We start from the raw sequence: 17,208 nt of genomic DNA, 5'->3' as shown, positions 1-17,208 counted from the left end.
ATTGAACCTGGGTGGAAGAAAGTGAGATGCTACCAAACAGTCACCAACAATGCGGGCCCAAACATCAGCTTTGTAGATGACTTGTTTCAACAGTTGTGTGAGGATTGATGTCCTACCATACATGATGATTGTGATATTCGTGTTTCCTATGATTAGTGACTCAGAGAAAATGAGTTGTAAGATGGAAACAAAGCATTTCCAGACCCATGTTGACATATCATAATTTCTTCGTCTATGTGTGAGGAATGTGTCCTCCAATTTGTGCTTTACATTTTTGTTATACCCTGTATATCTGTGACATGCACTGACATATACATTAAATCTGTGGTTGGACAATTAGTGTATAAGTATAGAATGTATAAGACATGTAAGTGTAGATTATATGCAAATAGATAAAAATTGATTTCTATTTAACAAACAACACAGTGAATAAGTTAGATGTAATGCAAGGTCTGTGTCTACCATACATTGAGTTTTTTAACTCAGACCTGTATCTAATGCTGAACCAAACTTCTTACATCAAATTAGTCACATTTACTCACTCTCATCTGAACCTATTTGGCTAAAAGACTTTGAAACACTTTCAAAGTTATGTGTGCACATCTTAGTTTACAATTCTGTCTGTTCATTAAGGTTGTTTTTCTGACTACAAGAACACACAGATAATAAAAACAGAACACTTTATTATTTCAAGAATATTGGTACAGGAAAACATTTGCCATGAGGTGGCTGCAATACTAATCCGAGACACTTAGGCCAAATGTCAATATATGACTGAGGGTGAGGCTGGCCAGGCCCGACTTTATAAGCTGTCGGTCAACTGGTACAGTTCAGTATGGAGAGGCTGCACATGCATCTAGGAATAGAGGTCTCTGCTGGGGCTAGAATGGGCATCATGTAACTTGGTGGGTGAGGACTGGATGCACAGTAGCATTGAAGTCACATGACCTGCCGAACAGTAGGAGCCTGTCAGCCATAGTGAGTGCCCGATTTAATATCGTTTTAAGCAGAACAAGTTTATGGCTGGTTTTAGCATTGTGTGCCATGCTTTTTCGGAAGTTATTGCAAGGCATTGTGGTAATATGAGTGGCAACAGCAAATCTCACCCAGTATTACATAGGGAGGCGTGAGAAATAATATTTCGTGTGTATCAGTTCTTTAGACGGGAGCTGGAAGCGGCAGTCACAGCTGACAAAAAAGTGTCGCCCAGTCTTGCCAAGTGCCAAGAACAAACAGCTGAGGCATGTGGTATCGGTTTGAGAACTGTACAATGGATCACCAGCGAAGCCAAAGCATCTAATGAAGAGAATGAATCACCTATTTTTAAGTCGCCTGGTAAGTGCCGAAATCGAAAGAAATTCGTAAGTGAGCTCGATGATTTCAGCAAGAATGTGTTACGACGCAAAATATTTGACATGTATAGCCAAGGTGAATATCCTACGGCAGATAAATTATGTTCCTACATGAAAGAAGCTGAAAGTTTCAACGGCAGCAAATCTACCATGCTCAGAATATTAAGGGAAATGGGATTTAAATACAGAAAGAGCAATGGCGGGAAGAAAATTGCTCTTAGAGAGAAGCGACATTATAGCAGCAAGAATTGTGTTCTTGAGAGAAATACATGAGATAAAACAACCCAGGAAAGCATGTATTTATTATCTCGATGAAACATACGTTCACCAGAACCATTCAAGACCAATGTGCTGGAAGATAAATGATGATGTTGGTGGCCTGAAGGTTCCTGTGGGAAAAGGGAGACACCTTATTGTGCTTCACGCTGGTTCTGCAGAGACAGGCTTCATACCAGAGAGTAAATTAATATTTAAAGCATGGAAGACGAAGGAATCAGATGACTATCATTCTGATGCAAGCGTGCACTCTGTACGGGTGAATAAGGCTCCTACTTCAAATACCAGGAAGGATGAAATTATTTCATGGTTCTCGTCTAATGGAATTCCTCAGTCAGCGTCACAGACCAGGGCAGAGTTACTCATGCTCGTAAATGCATACAAGGCTAAATACCGCATTTATGAGTTAGATGAACTGGCAAGACAGCATGGTCACCGAGTAATCAGGTTACTGCCATATCAGTGCCACTACAATCCTATTGAGCTGGTATGGGTGCAAGTTAAAGCCCATATCTCAGAAAGAAACAGCACCTTCTGAATTGCTGATGTGGAAAGACTCACAACATGAAGCAGTGGACAACGTGAGCATATCCACATGGACAAACTGCATCAGACATTCGGAAACACTCCAGGAAGAAGATTTTAAAAAGGAAATCGACAGAGGCTCGGTGATGGAGCCTTTCATAATTAATCTTCACGATTCGGATTCGTCTTTATCAGACAGTGAGGATGAAGATGATGTTTTGGGATACCTGTGACAGTACTGCAATGATGCAGTAAGCATTTAAACATATATTGTAAATCATAAGCCTATATTATATAACTTGAGTCTAGGTTTGCCTGGCTGGTAAAGTAATTATAAAAATATTTTAGTTTCTTACACAATTTCGTTGTGGACTTTGTTTAAAGCTTGTCTTCAGTGATTACACTCTTTGATTTTCTTACTGAATTATCCGTCAAAATATGTAAAATTTTGTTTGTGTTTATGCTAGTCAAACTGCTGTCTTCATTTCTGAAAAAGTAATTGTTCTTGCTTTCCCGAAAATTAGTCCCAACAAACAGCACGTGGAAACTTGTTTTATATTATGTAGACAATAACTGTGTACAGTAGACACAATATCAACAACTATAAATTATTTGTTGTTAAGTGAGGTGTCTTGAAACAGAAAGTGCCTTTGGTTCTTTTAATAATAATGATTTTTAATGTATGACAGGCTCTTTTTATATTTTCTGAAATATGATTCTTTCAGCTATGTGCCAAAAAGATGCTCTGCATGTAGACTGCTCAGACGTTTGCTCAGGTCACTTAAAAAAACTGGTATGTAAAAATTTCACATGTGTGAATATTTCCCCTGCAATCCAAATAAATAATTTTGACTACAGATGGTAAGCTATCACAGGGTGAATGTATTCTCTGGGTTTGAAAGGGAGACAGAAATACCCCTGTATGTGCCACGATTTTTCTCAGTACTCACATGTACTGCAAAACATTTTATGTGTATTATAAAAATTGTTTGAGTATCAGTAGGTATACATTTTTTCAAGAGGTTTCTTCTACTTTTCTAATTTTATTTTTCAAGGCAGCACAAGGAGATTGTATTTTCTGAGTTAGAGTAGGAAAGATAAATAAATGCGCAGCAGTTTTCCCAGTTACTCAACACGGTATTCTTGTGTTAATTGACAGGCACAATAAACAATGCAAGTCTGTCTATTATTCTTGCCAATGTTCATAGCTTTTTTTTTACACATTTTATACAACTCCATATTTTAAAGGCAGACAATTCAATGACAACGCCTTTCTCACAAGGATGTATATGGTAGGTATTACTGCGCTCATCCTTTTTCCTGCATGTGCGCGTGCTGCAATGCGCGGCAGTCAGTAGCTGACAGTCGAATGGGGCGGAAAAGCATAGTGTGGCTACACTGCCATGGCTGGCAGCTGGCTCCCCCCACCACTAACTGCTGGCTGCGCAGAACTCCCCTACCACCTGCCAAGATACGTGACGCCTGCTCTAGTGTCTGCATGTCCAGATTGCAGGTGTGGAATCTTATGTGGTCACTACCCACCTCACTCTTGGGTCTGAGTGCTGCTGGTTTTCTAGGCAAGGAGTGTACAGCTGCATTGTGCAGATAGCATCCACATCTGTGGAGACCTTGGAGGTGAGAGAGGCGAGAAACTCCCAATCAGTGTTGGAATATGGGCCAAAGTGGCTAGCATGAGGAGTATTCCAACATGCCACCTGTGGGAGCATAGGATGACAGGACCAATGATGGCCAGTTGAAGCTGAGCTCATGGTGATGTCCAGTAGCGGTGGGGAAGGTGGAGGCAACTCCACCACATTTGATGCCATGCAGGAGACATCGAACCGGCAAGGTGCATGTCTACCAGCTGGAGGGGCACTGGAACTGCTACCAGAGTCTGTGATGTTGTATTGGGCAGTGGTGACATAGACAGAAATTGAGGCTGGAGTACTGGTGGATAGGTGGCACCCAGTGACTAGGAAATAGGTGAAGGTGGTGGTGCATCTAGGATGGGTGGGTTGGTGCCCACCCAGACTTGGAGCTGATTTTGATGTCACCAGACCTCCGGGTCTCCTGTCTGTAGAGTGTAGACATGGTGGGTGGTCTGATGCATGATGGTTACCAGTAACCAGGAGGGGAACCAACCAAAACCACACACAAAGATTGCCGTCCATGGTGTAAAGAATGGTACAGTGTAGTACGAGGGTAATCCCAAAAGTAAGGTCTATTTTCCAGAATGAGATTTTCACTCTGCAGCGGAGTGTGCACTGATATGAAACTTCCTGGCAGATTAAAACTGTGTGCCAGACCGAGGCTCGAACTCGCGACCTTTGCCTTTCGCTGGCGAGTGCTCTACCACTTGCCCGCGAAAGGCAAAGGTCCCGAGTTCGAGTCTCGGTCCGGCACACAGTTTTAATCTGCCAGGAAGTTTCAAGGTCTATTTTTTTTGTAAGTACATAGACCTGTTTATTTCTACAATGGTTTACATCAGTTTACAGCTTGAACATTTAGTTGTTTTTCGACATAATCACCATTTATGTCGATGCGTTTTTGTAGACACTGTGGCAGTTTTCGTATGCCCATGTCATACCAGCTCGCCACCATGCTGTTCAGAAAGTTATGAACCTCTTCTTTCACCTTCTTGTCGGAACTGAATCACTTTCTGGCCAAATGTTCTTTTAACCTAGGGAACAGGTGATAGTCACTGGGTGCCAAGTCAGGACTATAGGGTAGGTGGGTGATTATGTTCCACTGAAACTGTTTCAGGACAGCAACAGTTTGCCAAGTGATGTGTGGGCGACCATTGTCATGGAGAATGTGTATGCCCTAGCTCAACATTCCTCTTATTTGGTTCTGAATTGCCCGTTTGAGTTCTTTCAGAGTCTCACAGACCTGTCAGTGTTAATTGTGCTCCCAGTGGGCATAAAGTCGACCAACAAGGCCCTTTTCCGATCCCAAAAAATGGTTGTCATGACTTTATTGGCAGACTGTGTTTGTTTGAATTTCCGCAGCTTTGGCAAAGAAGGGTGCCGCCACTGGTGTGATTGTTCCTTGGTCTCAGGTGTAAAGTGGTATGCCCAGGTTTTGTCACCCGTGACAACCGAGTCCAGAAAGTTGTCCTGTTCGGCTGCAAGGCAGTGAAGAAATACACGGGAAGCATCAACTCTTTGCTGCATGTGGTCCTCAGTCAGCATGCATGGCACCTATCTTGCACACACTTTCCGGTAATTCAATGTTTCCGTTAAAATTCTGTGAGCGGTGCTTCGGGAAACCTCAGGAACCAACGTGCAGAGATCATCCAGGGTGATCCGCCGATCTTCACACATGCATTGCTTTGCTCAACCTTCAGCACTGTCTCCTCAGAAATTGATGGTCTCCTGCTCCTTTGTTCGTTGTGAATTTCATTACGACCAGCTGCAGACTCTTTACACCACTTATGAACATTTTTGACATCCGTGCACAACTCTCCATACACATCTGTCAATTGGCGATGGATTTCAATCGGCGCAGTGCCCTTTGCATTCAAAAACCGAATAACTGTGCGCAATTTGCACTTGGCAGTAATATCCAATGGGAGCTCCATTCTCAAATGGCTGCCAAGACAAGACTGAACGTCTCAGCATGGTATGCGCATGTTTACACACAGCGCATGAAGCACTCTTCGTAACAGTGTGACCAACTGCCACACAAACAAAGTTCTGTACTTATAAAAAAATAGGAGATCTTACTTTTGGGATTACCCTCGTACTATGGCATGTGAGAACCCAGATGGAGGAGGTGGAGCAGTGTCCATGGCTGGCACTTGTGTAGAAGCTTTGCAGAGCTGCAGTATGAGTCATCTGGTAGGACATCAGAAGAAACAGTAATGCCTCCTCAGCAGGTAGGTCCTGCAGATACTTTTTTGGCTGTTTCTTAAAGGTGCGAAACATGTGCTCAACCTCCCTGTTAGGTTGAGAGTGGCAGGGAGAGAAGCAAACATGACAAATGTCTTACAGCAACACAAAAATCACAGAATTCCTGGGACAGGACAGGAACAGAGGTCTGTTGCAAGGAATGAGAGTAACTGAGAGACCTTCCACAGGAGGAAAGGGAAAAAAAAGTAAATATGGAAAACACAAAAACATGTCAGTGGCAATCAGCCAAAACACATTCAGAAATGGATGCATTCGCAGGACTCGGTTGCTGGAGGCCATGGGTAAATTGAAGCCCTGAGAAGCAGGGAAAATAATACATTGGGCGCCGCCTGTTGACTAACGAACTGGGGTCATACAGAAACCAAATGCTCCAGCTCCCTTTCAATGCTGGGCCAGTACACATGTTTGCAAGCCAAGCCTTTGGTGCTGGAAACGCCCAAGTTACCCTTATGCAAAAGCTGTAAGGCTCACACTGCAAACTCATGGGAATGACCATCCTGGGAGGTGTGTTGTCCATGAAGAAGAGCTGGACACCATCTAAGACCAAGAGACAATGGTGCAAGGCAAAGTAGTTATGAAGCGATTTGGAAGCACAGTCAGGAGATGAAACAACCAATCCTGCTGGGTGAGGTGGAGGACCTGCTTGAGGATGTGGTTAGATGCTGTGGCATCAGTGATCCCTTCCAATCCTCAATCCAATCAAACTTGGGGTCCAAATTGACTGGATAAGGTGTACGGGTCGACATGGTGCCCAGTGGGGCAAAAATGAATGTCTTAGTGGTATTTGGAGGGCTATGAGGCCCACCACTGCAACCTGTGGGCCACCTTATCAGGGACCTGACCCCACACCATACTGCAAGACATCTGTAGCCAAAGCCAGTGGTTTGTTAGGATCAAAAGTAGCTGGACATGGTGCTGACCTGAGACAGTCCTTCAGCATGGGGAAGGCCTGGTTGTATGCTGGAGAACAAACAAAAGGAAGCACCCTTGTTATGAAGAAGGCAGAGAGGGCATGTAATGGTGATCACCCCAGAAATGAATTGGTGCTAATAAGGTATTTCACTGAAGAAAGCCTACAATTCATGCAACGACAAGGGAGACAGCAGATGCATAATGCCCTTGAACAGGCTCACTAGGGGTTAAACATCCAGTTATTATAGGATGTTGGAGAGGGTTGGAAAAAATTAGACTTCTCTAGATTGCAATGCAGAACCATGTTCTTCAGAAAGGGCCCAGAGATTGAGCACGTGGTCGCTTGTAGTATGTCTGGTAATGACAGTGTCATCCAGGTAGTTGAAACAGTGTGGATTAGTGGACGTGAGTTGTTTCAGGTAACGTTGAAAAATTGTGGGGCACTTGCTATGCCAAACAAAAACTTTTGGTATTGATACTGCCTGAAAAGTGTATTAAGAACCATGATACATTTGGAAATCCTGTCCAAGGGTAACTGGTGATATGCTTTGAAAAGATCAAGTTTGGAGAGAAATTGATCTGTTAAGCATGTGAACAGCTCTGTCAGATCTGGCAGCAGGTGTGTGTTGACCATGGACTGTGAATTCATAGTGACTTCAAAATCACTACAAAGTCACAGTTTACCAGAGGGTTGATTCATGATAACAAGGGGGTGTGTCCCATTCACTAGAGAAAATGGGAACCATGACCCTAAGATATGAGAGCTGGTCCAACTCCACCTTGGCTTTGGAGCAGAGAACTATAGGGATTTGCTGAGCACAAAAAAATCTAGGGTGAGCTGACTGCCTCAAGGTTACGTGGACTTTAAAGTCTGTGGTGCACCCTAGGCCTTCCACAAAAATATCCTGCAATTTAGAGCACAGAGATTCCAATGATTGATTAAGAACACTATAGGTAGTATGCCAAGTTACGGATCTATAGATAATGTCAGCAGTGAATTGGCCAAGCCAACAGATCTGGTGTTTATCATATTCCCACAGGTGCCCTTTTACTGGTGACAGCGGAGGAGAGCCGAGGTCTGAATATATGCGGGCATTAAGCAGGGAAACAGCTGCGCCGGTGTCCACCAGCAGTCACACTTGCAGTGAAAGAACCAAAACATTGATAAAAAAGCTTACTGCACTCCTGATCGGGAAACGGCCCTGATCATGATGCTTCCTGGGGATCCATATCCATGTTCTCTGATGCTGTGTTCTATGCTGTTGAGTGGCAGACTTCCATTATGTGACCTTTTTTCTGATGCTTATGACAGATGGCCCAATGCTGGGGACACTCTGACCTATCATGTTGAGAGTAACAAGACATACTCAATGGCAACAGGGAGCTGTGGCTAGAAGGCTGTCTTCATGCTGCATGGGAGCCACTGGACCGGTCAGCTTGCATTGCCTCTAAGTTGTCCTCGAGAGTGTGAGACCTCATACACCTGGGCAATGGATCACATCTCATTGAGAGAATGGTTTTCTGATTGGAGTTCCCACCAGCAGTCTTTTGTATCCAGAGTGGAGAGGATTGTAACACCATGAACTTTGATGTCTGCATATGACTCTTTTGACTTGGACATGACAAAATGGAACTTGCTACTAAGGCCATGGAGACTCATGGCCCAGGCACAATAAGACTGATGGTCTGTTTTGTGCATTGGTAGAATTAAACACTTGTGGCCAGACCGCACATGCTCAGTGATAATACAACAACTAGCAAAAATTGTCAAAAGACAATGAAGAAGATCTGACAAAAACAGTGTACGATATAACTCTGCATCCACAACTTGGAAGGTATGGAAATTTTGCTGTAGGCAGTGCTTATACACTTCCCAATCTTCTGCTGCCTTATCAGACAGTGGAAATGGAAGTGGAAACATTGCCGTAGATGAAGAGGGAAAGAGTAACACCAGCATAGCCTGTCACATGACCATGAGAAGTTCTATCTGTTGTTACACCAACATGTGAAGCAGAGCTTTTTGCATTAATTAAAATGGATCATAGAAACTTACTTTTTAGTTAGGGATAATATATTGCAGAACTCTATGGCTTGAAAGGCAAGAAGGTTGTGTTCTCTGTCCTGAAGCCAATTACTAGCCTAAGTTTTCGAAACAAATGACTTATATTATCCGCGATGTGATTCCGGTGGGGTAAAATTACGAGGGCCGTTCAGAAAGTAACCTCCGGTTGATTTAAAAAAATACACCAAGTTAAATAAAAATATTTTAATATATACATCTTACAACTACATCTTTGCACTATTTTTCTACATAGTCTCCATAGCGATTGAGGCACTTATCGTATCTCTTCACAAGCTTTGAAATTCCTTCTGCATAAAAATCACCCGCTTGTGCCTGGAGCCAGCCTGTGACCGCATCTTTGAGCTCTTCGTCGTCATCAAACCGCTGCGACCCGAGCCATTTCTTCAAATGCATGAAGAGGTGATAATCACTTGGCGCCAGGTCTGGGCTGTAAGGTGGATGGTTGATAACGTCCCACTTGAAGGACTCAAGAAGGGCCGTTGTTCTGCGAGCAGAGTGAGGACGGGCGTTATCGTGCAAAAAAACGATACCGGAAGCCAGTATACCACGGCGTTTGTTCTATATAGCCCGTCGTAACTTTTTTATTGTTTCACAGTACACGTCTTGATTAATGGTCGTACCACGTTCCATGAATTCAACCAACAACACCCCTTTGGCATCCCAAAACACCGTTGCCATCAGTTTTCTGGCAGAAAAATCTTGCGAGGCTTTTCTTGGTTTGGTAGGCGAATTTGAATGTGCCCACATCTTTGATTGTTCTTTTGTCTCAGGGTTCACGTACTTAATCCAGGTTTCATCACCGGTCACGATTCTGTTTAACAATGGTTCTCCTTCGTCCTCATAACGTGACAGAAAGTCTAATGCAGAGGCCATTCTTTGAGTTTTGTGGTGGTCGGTAAGAATTTTGGGCACCCATCGTGCACAGAACTTACGGTAACCCAATCTTGCTGTCACTATCTCGTACAAGAGAGTCTTAGAAATCTGTGGAAAACCAGTAGACAACTCCGACATTGAGAAACGTCGATTTTCACGAACTTTTGCATCAACTGTCTGAACGAGTTCGTCAGTCACCAATGATGGTCTACCACTCCTCTCTTCATCATGAACGTTTTCTCGTCCACTTTTAAATAAACGTACCCATTCACGGACAACTCCTTCACTCATCACTCTTGGTCCGTACACGGCACAAAGCTCACGACGAATAGCTGCTGCAGAATATCCTTTGACTGTAAAAAACCTTATGACAGCACGCACTTCACATTTGGCGGGGTTTTCTATTGCAGCACACATTTCAAACTGCCACAAAAACTAAACTAGCACAGGTACGACGTCCACTCGACCACGGCTTGATGCCGACTGACCTGTTGAGTGCGTGAACGCACAGATGGCGTCGCTACTCCCCCACAACCCGCACTGTGACCAATCGGAGGTTACTTTCTGAACCGCCCTCGTATAATCTCATCTTTTTCGATTTCCTCACTCTTTTCTAATGTGATCTGATCTCTGTTATAATTTGCTCCTTCTGTCTCTTGGTGTATGACCTCATAATTAGGGGTGGGTCAAAGCCATTTTTAGATTCTACCTTTTCACCTTATGTACACTCTTTGTCGTATCCATAAGCTCCATGTTTACATCCTGTGACAGTGGCGTCCAATCTGAGCTGGAAATGTCACCACTTTAACATTTTGACAGCTGTAATACATATGCATGATGATTTGTGCACTGTGAGAGTTAGGACAGATCTTTGATCCTATTGCAATCACACTGAACTCACATTGGGGAGGACGATGGTTCAATCCTGCATCCAGCCACCCTCATTTGGGTTTTCTATGATTTCCCTAAATTGCTTAAGGCAAATGCCATGATGGTTCCTTTGAAAGGGCATGGCTGCTTTGCTTCTCCATCCTTCCCTAATCTAAACTTGTCTTTTTTTCTAATGAGACTGTTATTGACATAACATTAAACACCTCCTCCTCCTCTTCCTCCTGCTTCTTCTGTAACCATATAGAAATGGTTACAATTACATTTAAAATATCCATGGGATTCTATGTTTTCTTGGTCAACACTGGTTTTTGAATAATAGAGAATTAATGTATAATTGGTACCCAAGTCATTTGATTTTTCCATTGGGTACAAATTCTAGGGATTGATCAATGAGAGGATATGGGACAAAAAAAGATCTAATGAACTTATGTCCAGAAATGCATGGTTTCCATGCTAGAGACCATTTATTCAATGGTACTTTATTACAGAGGCTGCGGTCCAACACGTGTTGTACCATGTAGCCACAGTTGCAGTATGCATGGTTTCCTCCTAGAGGGTGGTACTGTTCCTCACACATGCCCTAGTGCTCTTTCCTGCCATAATAATTGGTAATTTTGTGTACAATTCACTTCTCTTGCTCACTCACCTTGTAGTGGATGTGATACAGCATTGTACACAATGTTTCTGTATTTGAATCAATAGCTTGCTGACATGGTGTTTATGTACAATAAGGCACATGACAATGGGTGGCGGGAGACAAGGTTGTATCAGGAGACCTATCGGTGCTGACAACAACCACAGCGTTCAGTGTTTGCAACAGTGTTTTACCATTTGCCTGAGACAGGATCCTTCCAGGAAGCAGGAAATTGTGAAGGACATACCTGAAATGTTCAGACACCAGCCTTGGAGGAAAATGTGATTAACACTGTGGAAGGTGATTGCTGAGTCAGTATCAGGCAGTTGGCCTGCCAGTACAGGGCAAACCATATGACCATGTGGAACATTCTTTATGACAGTTGTTACCACCCTTACCACTTACAGAGTGTGCATGGCTTACTAGCAACAGACTTTCCATATTGGGAGCAGTTTTGTTGGTTTCTTCACCTTGGAACCATGATTCCAGGATTTGTGTCATCCATTCTATTCACAGATGAGGCCACCTTTAGACAGAGTGGTATCATCAGCTTTCATAAAAGTCATCTGAAAGTGTGCAGAACCCCCATGGTACGGTGACAGCAATCATCAGCACAGTGCAACTGGAATGAGTGGGCCGGGATCATTGGCGACCATATTTTGGGACCAGTGTTCCTTCCACATTACCTAACAGGTCAGAACTATCAGCATTTGTTGTGGGTGACTTTGCCTCCACTGCTGGAAAAAGTGTCATTGGTGTGGCAATTGGACAGTTATCATGTACAGACTGTGTGTGTTTGGTAATCAGATTTGACCCAGTTATCCACTGTTTTTGAAGTTTTTGTCCGGGGCTGGCAATTAAAGTGATGGCAAGCCTACCCCTGTGGTACATTAGCTTACTTAGTTTCACATTAATAGCATCTGGAACTACTTAATCCGCACAGTATACGAATTGGTTTTAAATGATGAAAATAAAAAATTCTCCAATCAGTACATAATTAAATGAACATATGTAATGCTTATTTTAACTTAGGCATACCCACTGAGAGATTTCTTCACTTACCTGTGGGAGTAGGGCTGCCTTCTGGCAATATAATGTTGCACTGCTTTAGTTCAGCTAATGAAAGTGCTGCTGGCTGGTTTCACTCAGAAGAATGCCTGGATAGCTGAGACACCTAAATTACTAAAGAGTAGTTTCAGATGAAAGAATGAACACATAGTTCAACAGTTGGAAAAGCTACTGACTGTTTTCACTTGAAAAGAAAGATTGAATAATTCCATCAATATTCAAAGCTACAATGATGTTGAATGTTTTCATACTTTATGAATCAACTGTTTTCATTTGGTTGCTCCCACAGATTGGTTTCACTCAAAATGAGTTGTCTGACTAACTGAATGACTGTTCTCATTCCGTTGCTGTCAGAGACTAGTTTCACTCAAAAGAATGAACAAATTATACAACCAATACTTAAAATGACAACCGAATGAGTGGATTGTTTTCCAGCAACCAAAATAATCAATTTTTTTCATTTGGTTGTTACCATCACTAGTCTGCTGTGCATGTGCAACATTGCACCTGCAACACCTGGCATGGATAGTGCAAAATCTGTTGGTTTTAAAAAATTTTTTTTAATTGAGAGGGAGAGCCGCAATAGGAGTACTATATCTTCTTAATTGTCCTACTGAAAACTAAAAATCTGTTCATCACAATTTATTATTACAAATTAACTTTGCATCTTCTGCAGTTCCAAAAAAATATAATTCTATGGATTTGGCTGCAGCTAACTCCCTGGAGCTGGAATTAACACTGAAATGATCAGCACTTGAAGAAAACTGCTTTCCAACACAGAAGCCTACTTCTTGACATTACGTTGTTGTCACTGATGGCACGTTGATGAGAGCTTAATTGAGAGTCTGCAAGCAGTCAGTGCATGAGTTGGCTGGTTCTCATAGACAATAAATGTCCACAATGATTCCTGTTTTTTGTTTTGTTTTTTATGACAATGTTATGAAAAAGAAAGTTACTACTCAATATATAGCAGAGATGCTGAGTCACAGATAGGCACAACAAAATGTCTTTTCTGATGAAGGTCTGTATGGCTGAAAGCTTTGTTTGACAGTATTTTGTTGTGCCTATAAGCAACTCATCATCTCCGTTTATGGTGAGTAGCAGCTTTCCTTTTCATAATATTGTCATTGTTCTCCAGGAAGAGACGTGCTGCCCTGTAGTAACTTGTGACTGGTTGTAGGCATGGTCTTGCAATGTGGCCAACATGTCTTGCTGATGCCTGGTGAGGTACCTAGTGGCTGCCACAGACCATATGCCCTTTGCTTTCCATGACTTATGCAAAATAAGTATCGTGTGTTCCAGTTAGTGACCCTGGGCACCACAGCAGATAGCATCTTTATAACGGCATGTGCAGGCCTCTGGGAAATCAGTTGTTAAGCATGTTTGTGATGTGTGAAATACTCTCATTGTATTCTTGTTGACATCACTCCATGAGCCAATGAATTGTATCTCTTTTATTGCCATTGTTCCCGTGTGTTCCTAGATAGAAAACAACTCATGATGTTTACAAGATGTCTTTTAACTAATATATACAAGCTACAGAGTGCCAAGCATACAAGATTTTCAAATAATTTCAGATTGTAGTTAACCACTTTATGCCAGGATTACCTAAACCTGCAGTTTAGCAAAATCATAGGCATGCCGGTGGGGGGGGGGGGGGGCAGCAGTAACACCTCTTGTCCATTCTTGCAGATGCCCATGATTGAATTTGAATACGGCAGAGAAATAACTTCTTGTACTGCTTAATACCCTAGGTATTAACGACAAGATCCATCCAGCAATGTGGTGTTCCACATTCACGTTCTACAAATTAGTGGTAGACTTAGGTAGTGAATGGACTCATGTTACTAACAAAAGTATGTGTCCTGTAACAACAGTGGAAAGTCATTGTAACTTTGTAACAATTCAGAGCAAAAGAAGCCTAACCATTAGCCCCAAAGCTATTCACCCTAGCTTACTTGTATAATCTTGATCATGTTGAGCACCACAGCTGACACTAATGGTAATGTTTACTGAAAACCATGTCCGCTGTATTATTTAAACATTTATTGTGTTATAATCGACTTCATTTGTTGAACATCTTCGAGTTGCCTGCAGCTAACCAAAACGGGAAATTAGGCTATAGCTACAGCTTCTTAATAAATAAAATAGGCAACTTGCACCTGTAGATAACAGATTTATACAAAATCCTCGCCAAACTGTGCTGATGTCATGACACAAATTGTCTGATTGTTGTATGTAATATGAAAATCCAAATCCATAATCACTGACCACAAACACTGTGTTGAGTGCCTGGTGGAATTATGGTGAGAAGACACTGTATGCTGGGTACAGTAAACTCTCCAGTCAGAGCTGATCTGTGTCTACACTGGCCAGCAGCCAGTCATATCTGGACAATGAAGATTGTGCAAATCCACAAAAACTTGAGGATTCAACACTAACACAATTTTATAAAACTCAGGCATTGCCTTTTTTGTTTCTTTTATTTTGTTTTAATATCAGGAAAATATTACTGGGAAGCATTCACTATAAGATGTACATGTCGGAAGACATTCTCTAACAAAGTACCCTAGGTAAATGGATGCAATGTTGTAACAACACAACATAATTCCCTGTTTGCAGTTTTTGGCCGTGTTTTGCTTTTTTAATATGATTTGTGCTATGCAGGTCCAAAACATAGTCTTATTTGTCATTATTTCATGAATCTTTTTACCGTGCTTAATAATCCTTGTCTCATACTCCTTTGCTTAGTTATTTGTGACCAAAAAAATTAATTTCATGATGTTAAAGAAGAAACTGTGTCTGTGTGTATCTATCCTTCTCTGAATTAATACTTACTGATTTTATTTGGTTACTATTGATCTGTATCAACAGAAATCTGATCTTATTTGATGTTTTTTTTATCCAGGCCTCAACTTTAATGGTTGGCTGTAGCACTGGGCACTATATGGAAATGATATTACCTGAAAGACCTGTCTTTTACACAAAGAAAACTTTCAGATTGAGAGTTGAATCAAGAGTTTTACAGTTCAAGTCTGTGAAATCAATGATTCGAAGAGAGATTAAAATCAAAGAAATAGAAGCTAAGAAAGAAAAGAAGCTTGAGAAAAAAAGAGAAGAGCTAAGAAAGATGAGGGAGGAAAACCCACATCTAGATATTGATGAGGAAACATTTTTTGGTAAATATTCATTTACATGATGAGTAATTATGCAAATGCTTATAGCACATAAGAGTCCAATAAATAACTGCCTTCCATATTAACAAAGATTGTAAGTAATGGAATGAATGTAATCCTATGAGCAGAAAATAACTGAAGAGAATTAATTTGATCATAGTATCGTGTTAACCTGTCAATTGCAGAGTGAGCCAGATCTGTAGTGAATAATGCTTGCTTTAAATGTACTTTCACAGAGGATTCAGAGTCAGAAGAAAAATTAGAGCCTCTGTACTTCCCAGAAGTACCAAACTCTGTACTGTTTGCTGTGTATGTTGCACCAGATATAATTTGGTTATCTATGGGAGGTTATGATGCAGGCTATATGTATGAATATAAATTTGGTGAAGAAGATCCTGTGTGTTCCACTATGATAGCTGATGCAGATGATATTGAAATAAACTATTTTTTGTACAGGTTAGTTCCTGAAATAACTTTTACTGTGAAGCATTTCTATGCATACCATTCTTGGAATTAAACAAAAAATTGCAGTTACAGCTGCAATTACTAAGTTTCTATTGCTCTGGTTTTGCTGATGATGACTAATGTATTATAGCATATTAGTGCAAGACTGGGTTTTAAATGTGCACTGTTTGTGTTAAGTTGTGGCAAATTTCAACTTGCTCAGTGGCTCAGTGGCACTGGCCAAACAGTTTACTACAGATTTGCTCTTGTCCTCCATCAGAAGATGAATGTGAAGGACTGTCCTTGCAACTGTATAGAAAATGACAAGCAGAAATGGTTTTAGCATTGAAAGGAATGCATGCAATTGTTCATGGACTCAAATGGGCCCTACTTTGAAATCTGCCACTAAAAATTGAAAATATTTAGTGAATACTGAAATATACACCATATGTTATTTTTAGTTTGTGTCAGAGTACATAACCACATCTGCACCAAACTGCTTGTGAACTGTGACTGAGTTGATCAAGCAAGTTGAACTTGTCACAGCATAATGACACACTACGAGGTCAAAAAGAATCACACACTAATACACATGATAAGTAATTCTTTGGCAGTGTGAGCAGTCTCAGTCCTTTGCCAGACCTCATATTTGTCTTGAGTTGTTACTGCTCATGCCAAATCATGTGGACTTATACAAATAGCAGAGGATTGAGCACTATAATGTTGCACCTAAAGGCAAATACATATGTAATCAATGTAGATTACAAGCTCATAAAATAGACTCACCACATTTATGTGAAGATGAGTATGCTAAGAACTTTCATGGAGGAGAGAATGTTCACTCAGTCTTAAGGTACATAACATTCAGGAAGTGAAAGTTACTAACTGAGAAAGTTCTCAAACCATTGAAGCAAATACACTTCATGAGTTCTTTTGAGTTCCTGGTATGTCAGTTTCCTGGTGAAGCAATGAGTATTGAGAATTGTAGACTAAGGGAACTAAGATAGTAATTTCAGGCTACTTTGGTGCCCACATCTTGATATGCAAAGCTTGGTTATGTAGA

At 41.4% G+C, this 17,208-nt stretch overlaps 1 protein-coding gene across 1 annotated transcript in view; it reads left to right on the top strand.

Moving 5' to 3' along the window:
* Positions 1–17,208, top strand: part of LOC126416999 (cilia- and flagella-associated protein 44-like) — a 582,681-nt gene that overhangs the window by 235,632 nt on the left and 329,841 nt on the right. The window contains exons 11-12 of the mRNA XM_050084886.1: positions 15,434–15,704; positions 15,938–16,157. Of these exons, the coding sequence (XP_049940843.1) occupies positions 15,434–15,704; positions 15,938–16,157 (491 nt within the window). The remainder of the gene's footprint in view (positions 1–15,433; positions 15,705–15,937; positions 16,158–17,208) is intronic.

Source organism: Schistocerca serialis, chromosome 8 (genome assembly GCF_023864345.2).
Source record: "Schistocerca serialis cubense isolate TAMUIC-IGC-003099 chromosome 8, iqSchSeri2.2, whole genome shotgun sequence".
Lineage (NCBI taxonomy): Eukaryota > Metazoa > Arthropoda > Insecta > Orthoptera > Acrididae > Schistocerca > Schistocerca serialis.
This window is presented reverse-complemented; position numbering and strand designations above follow the sequence as displayed.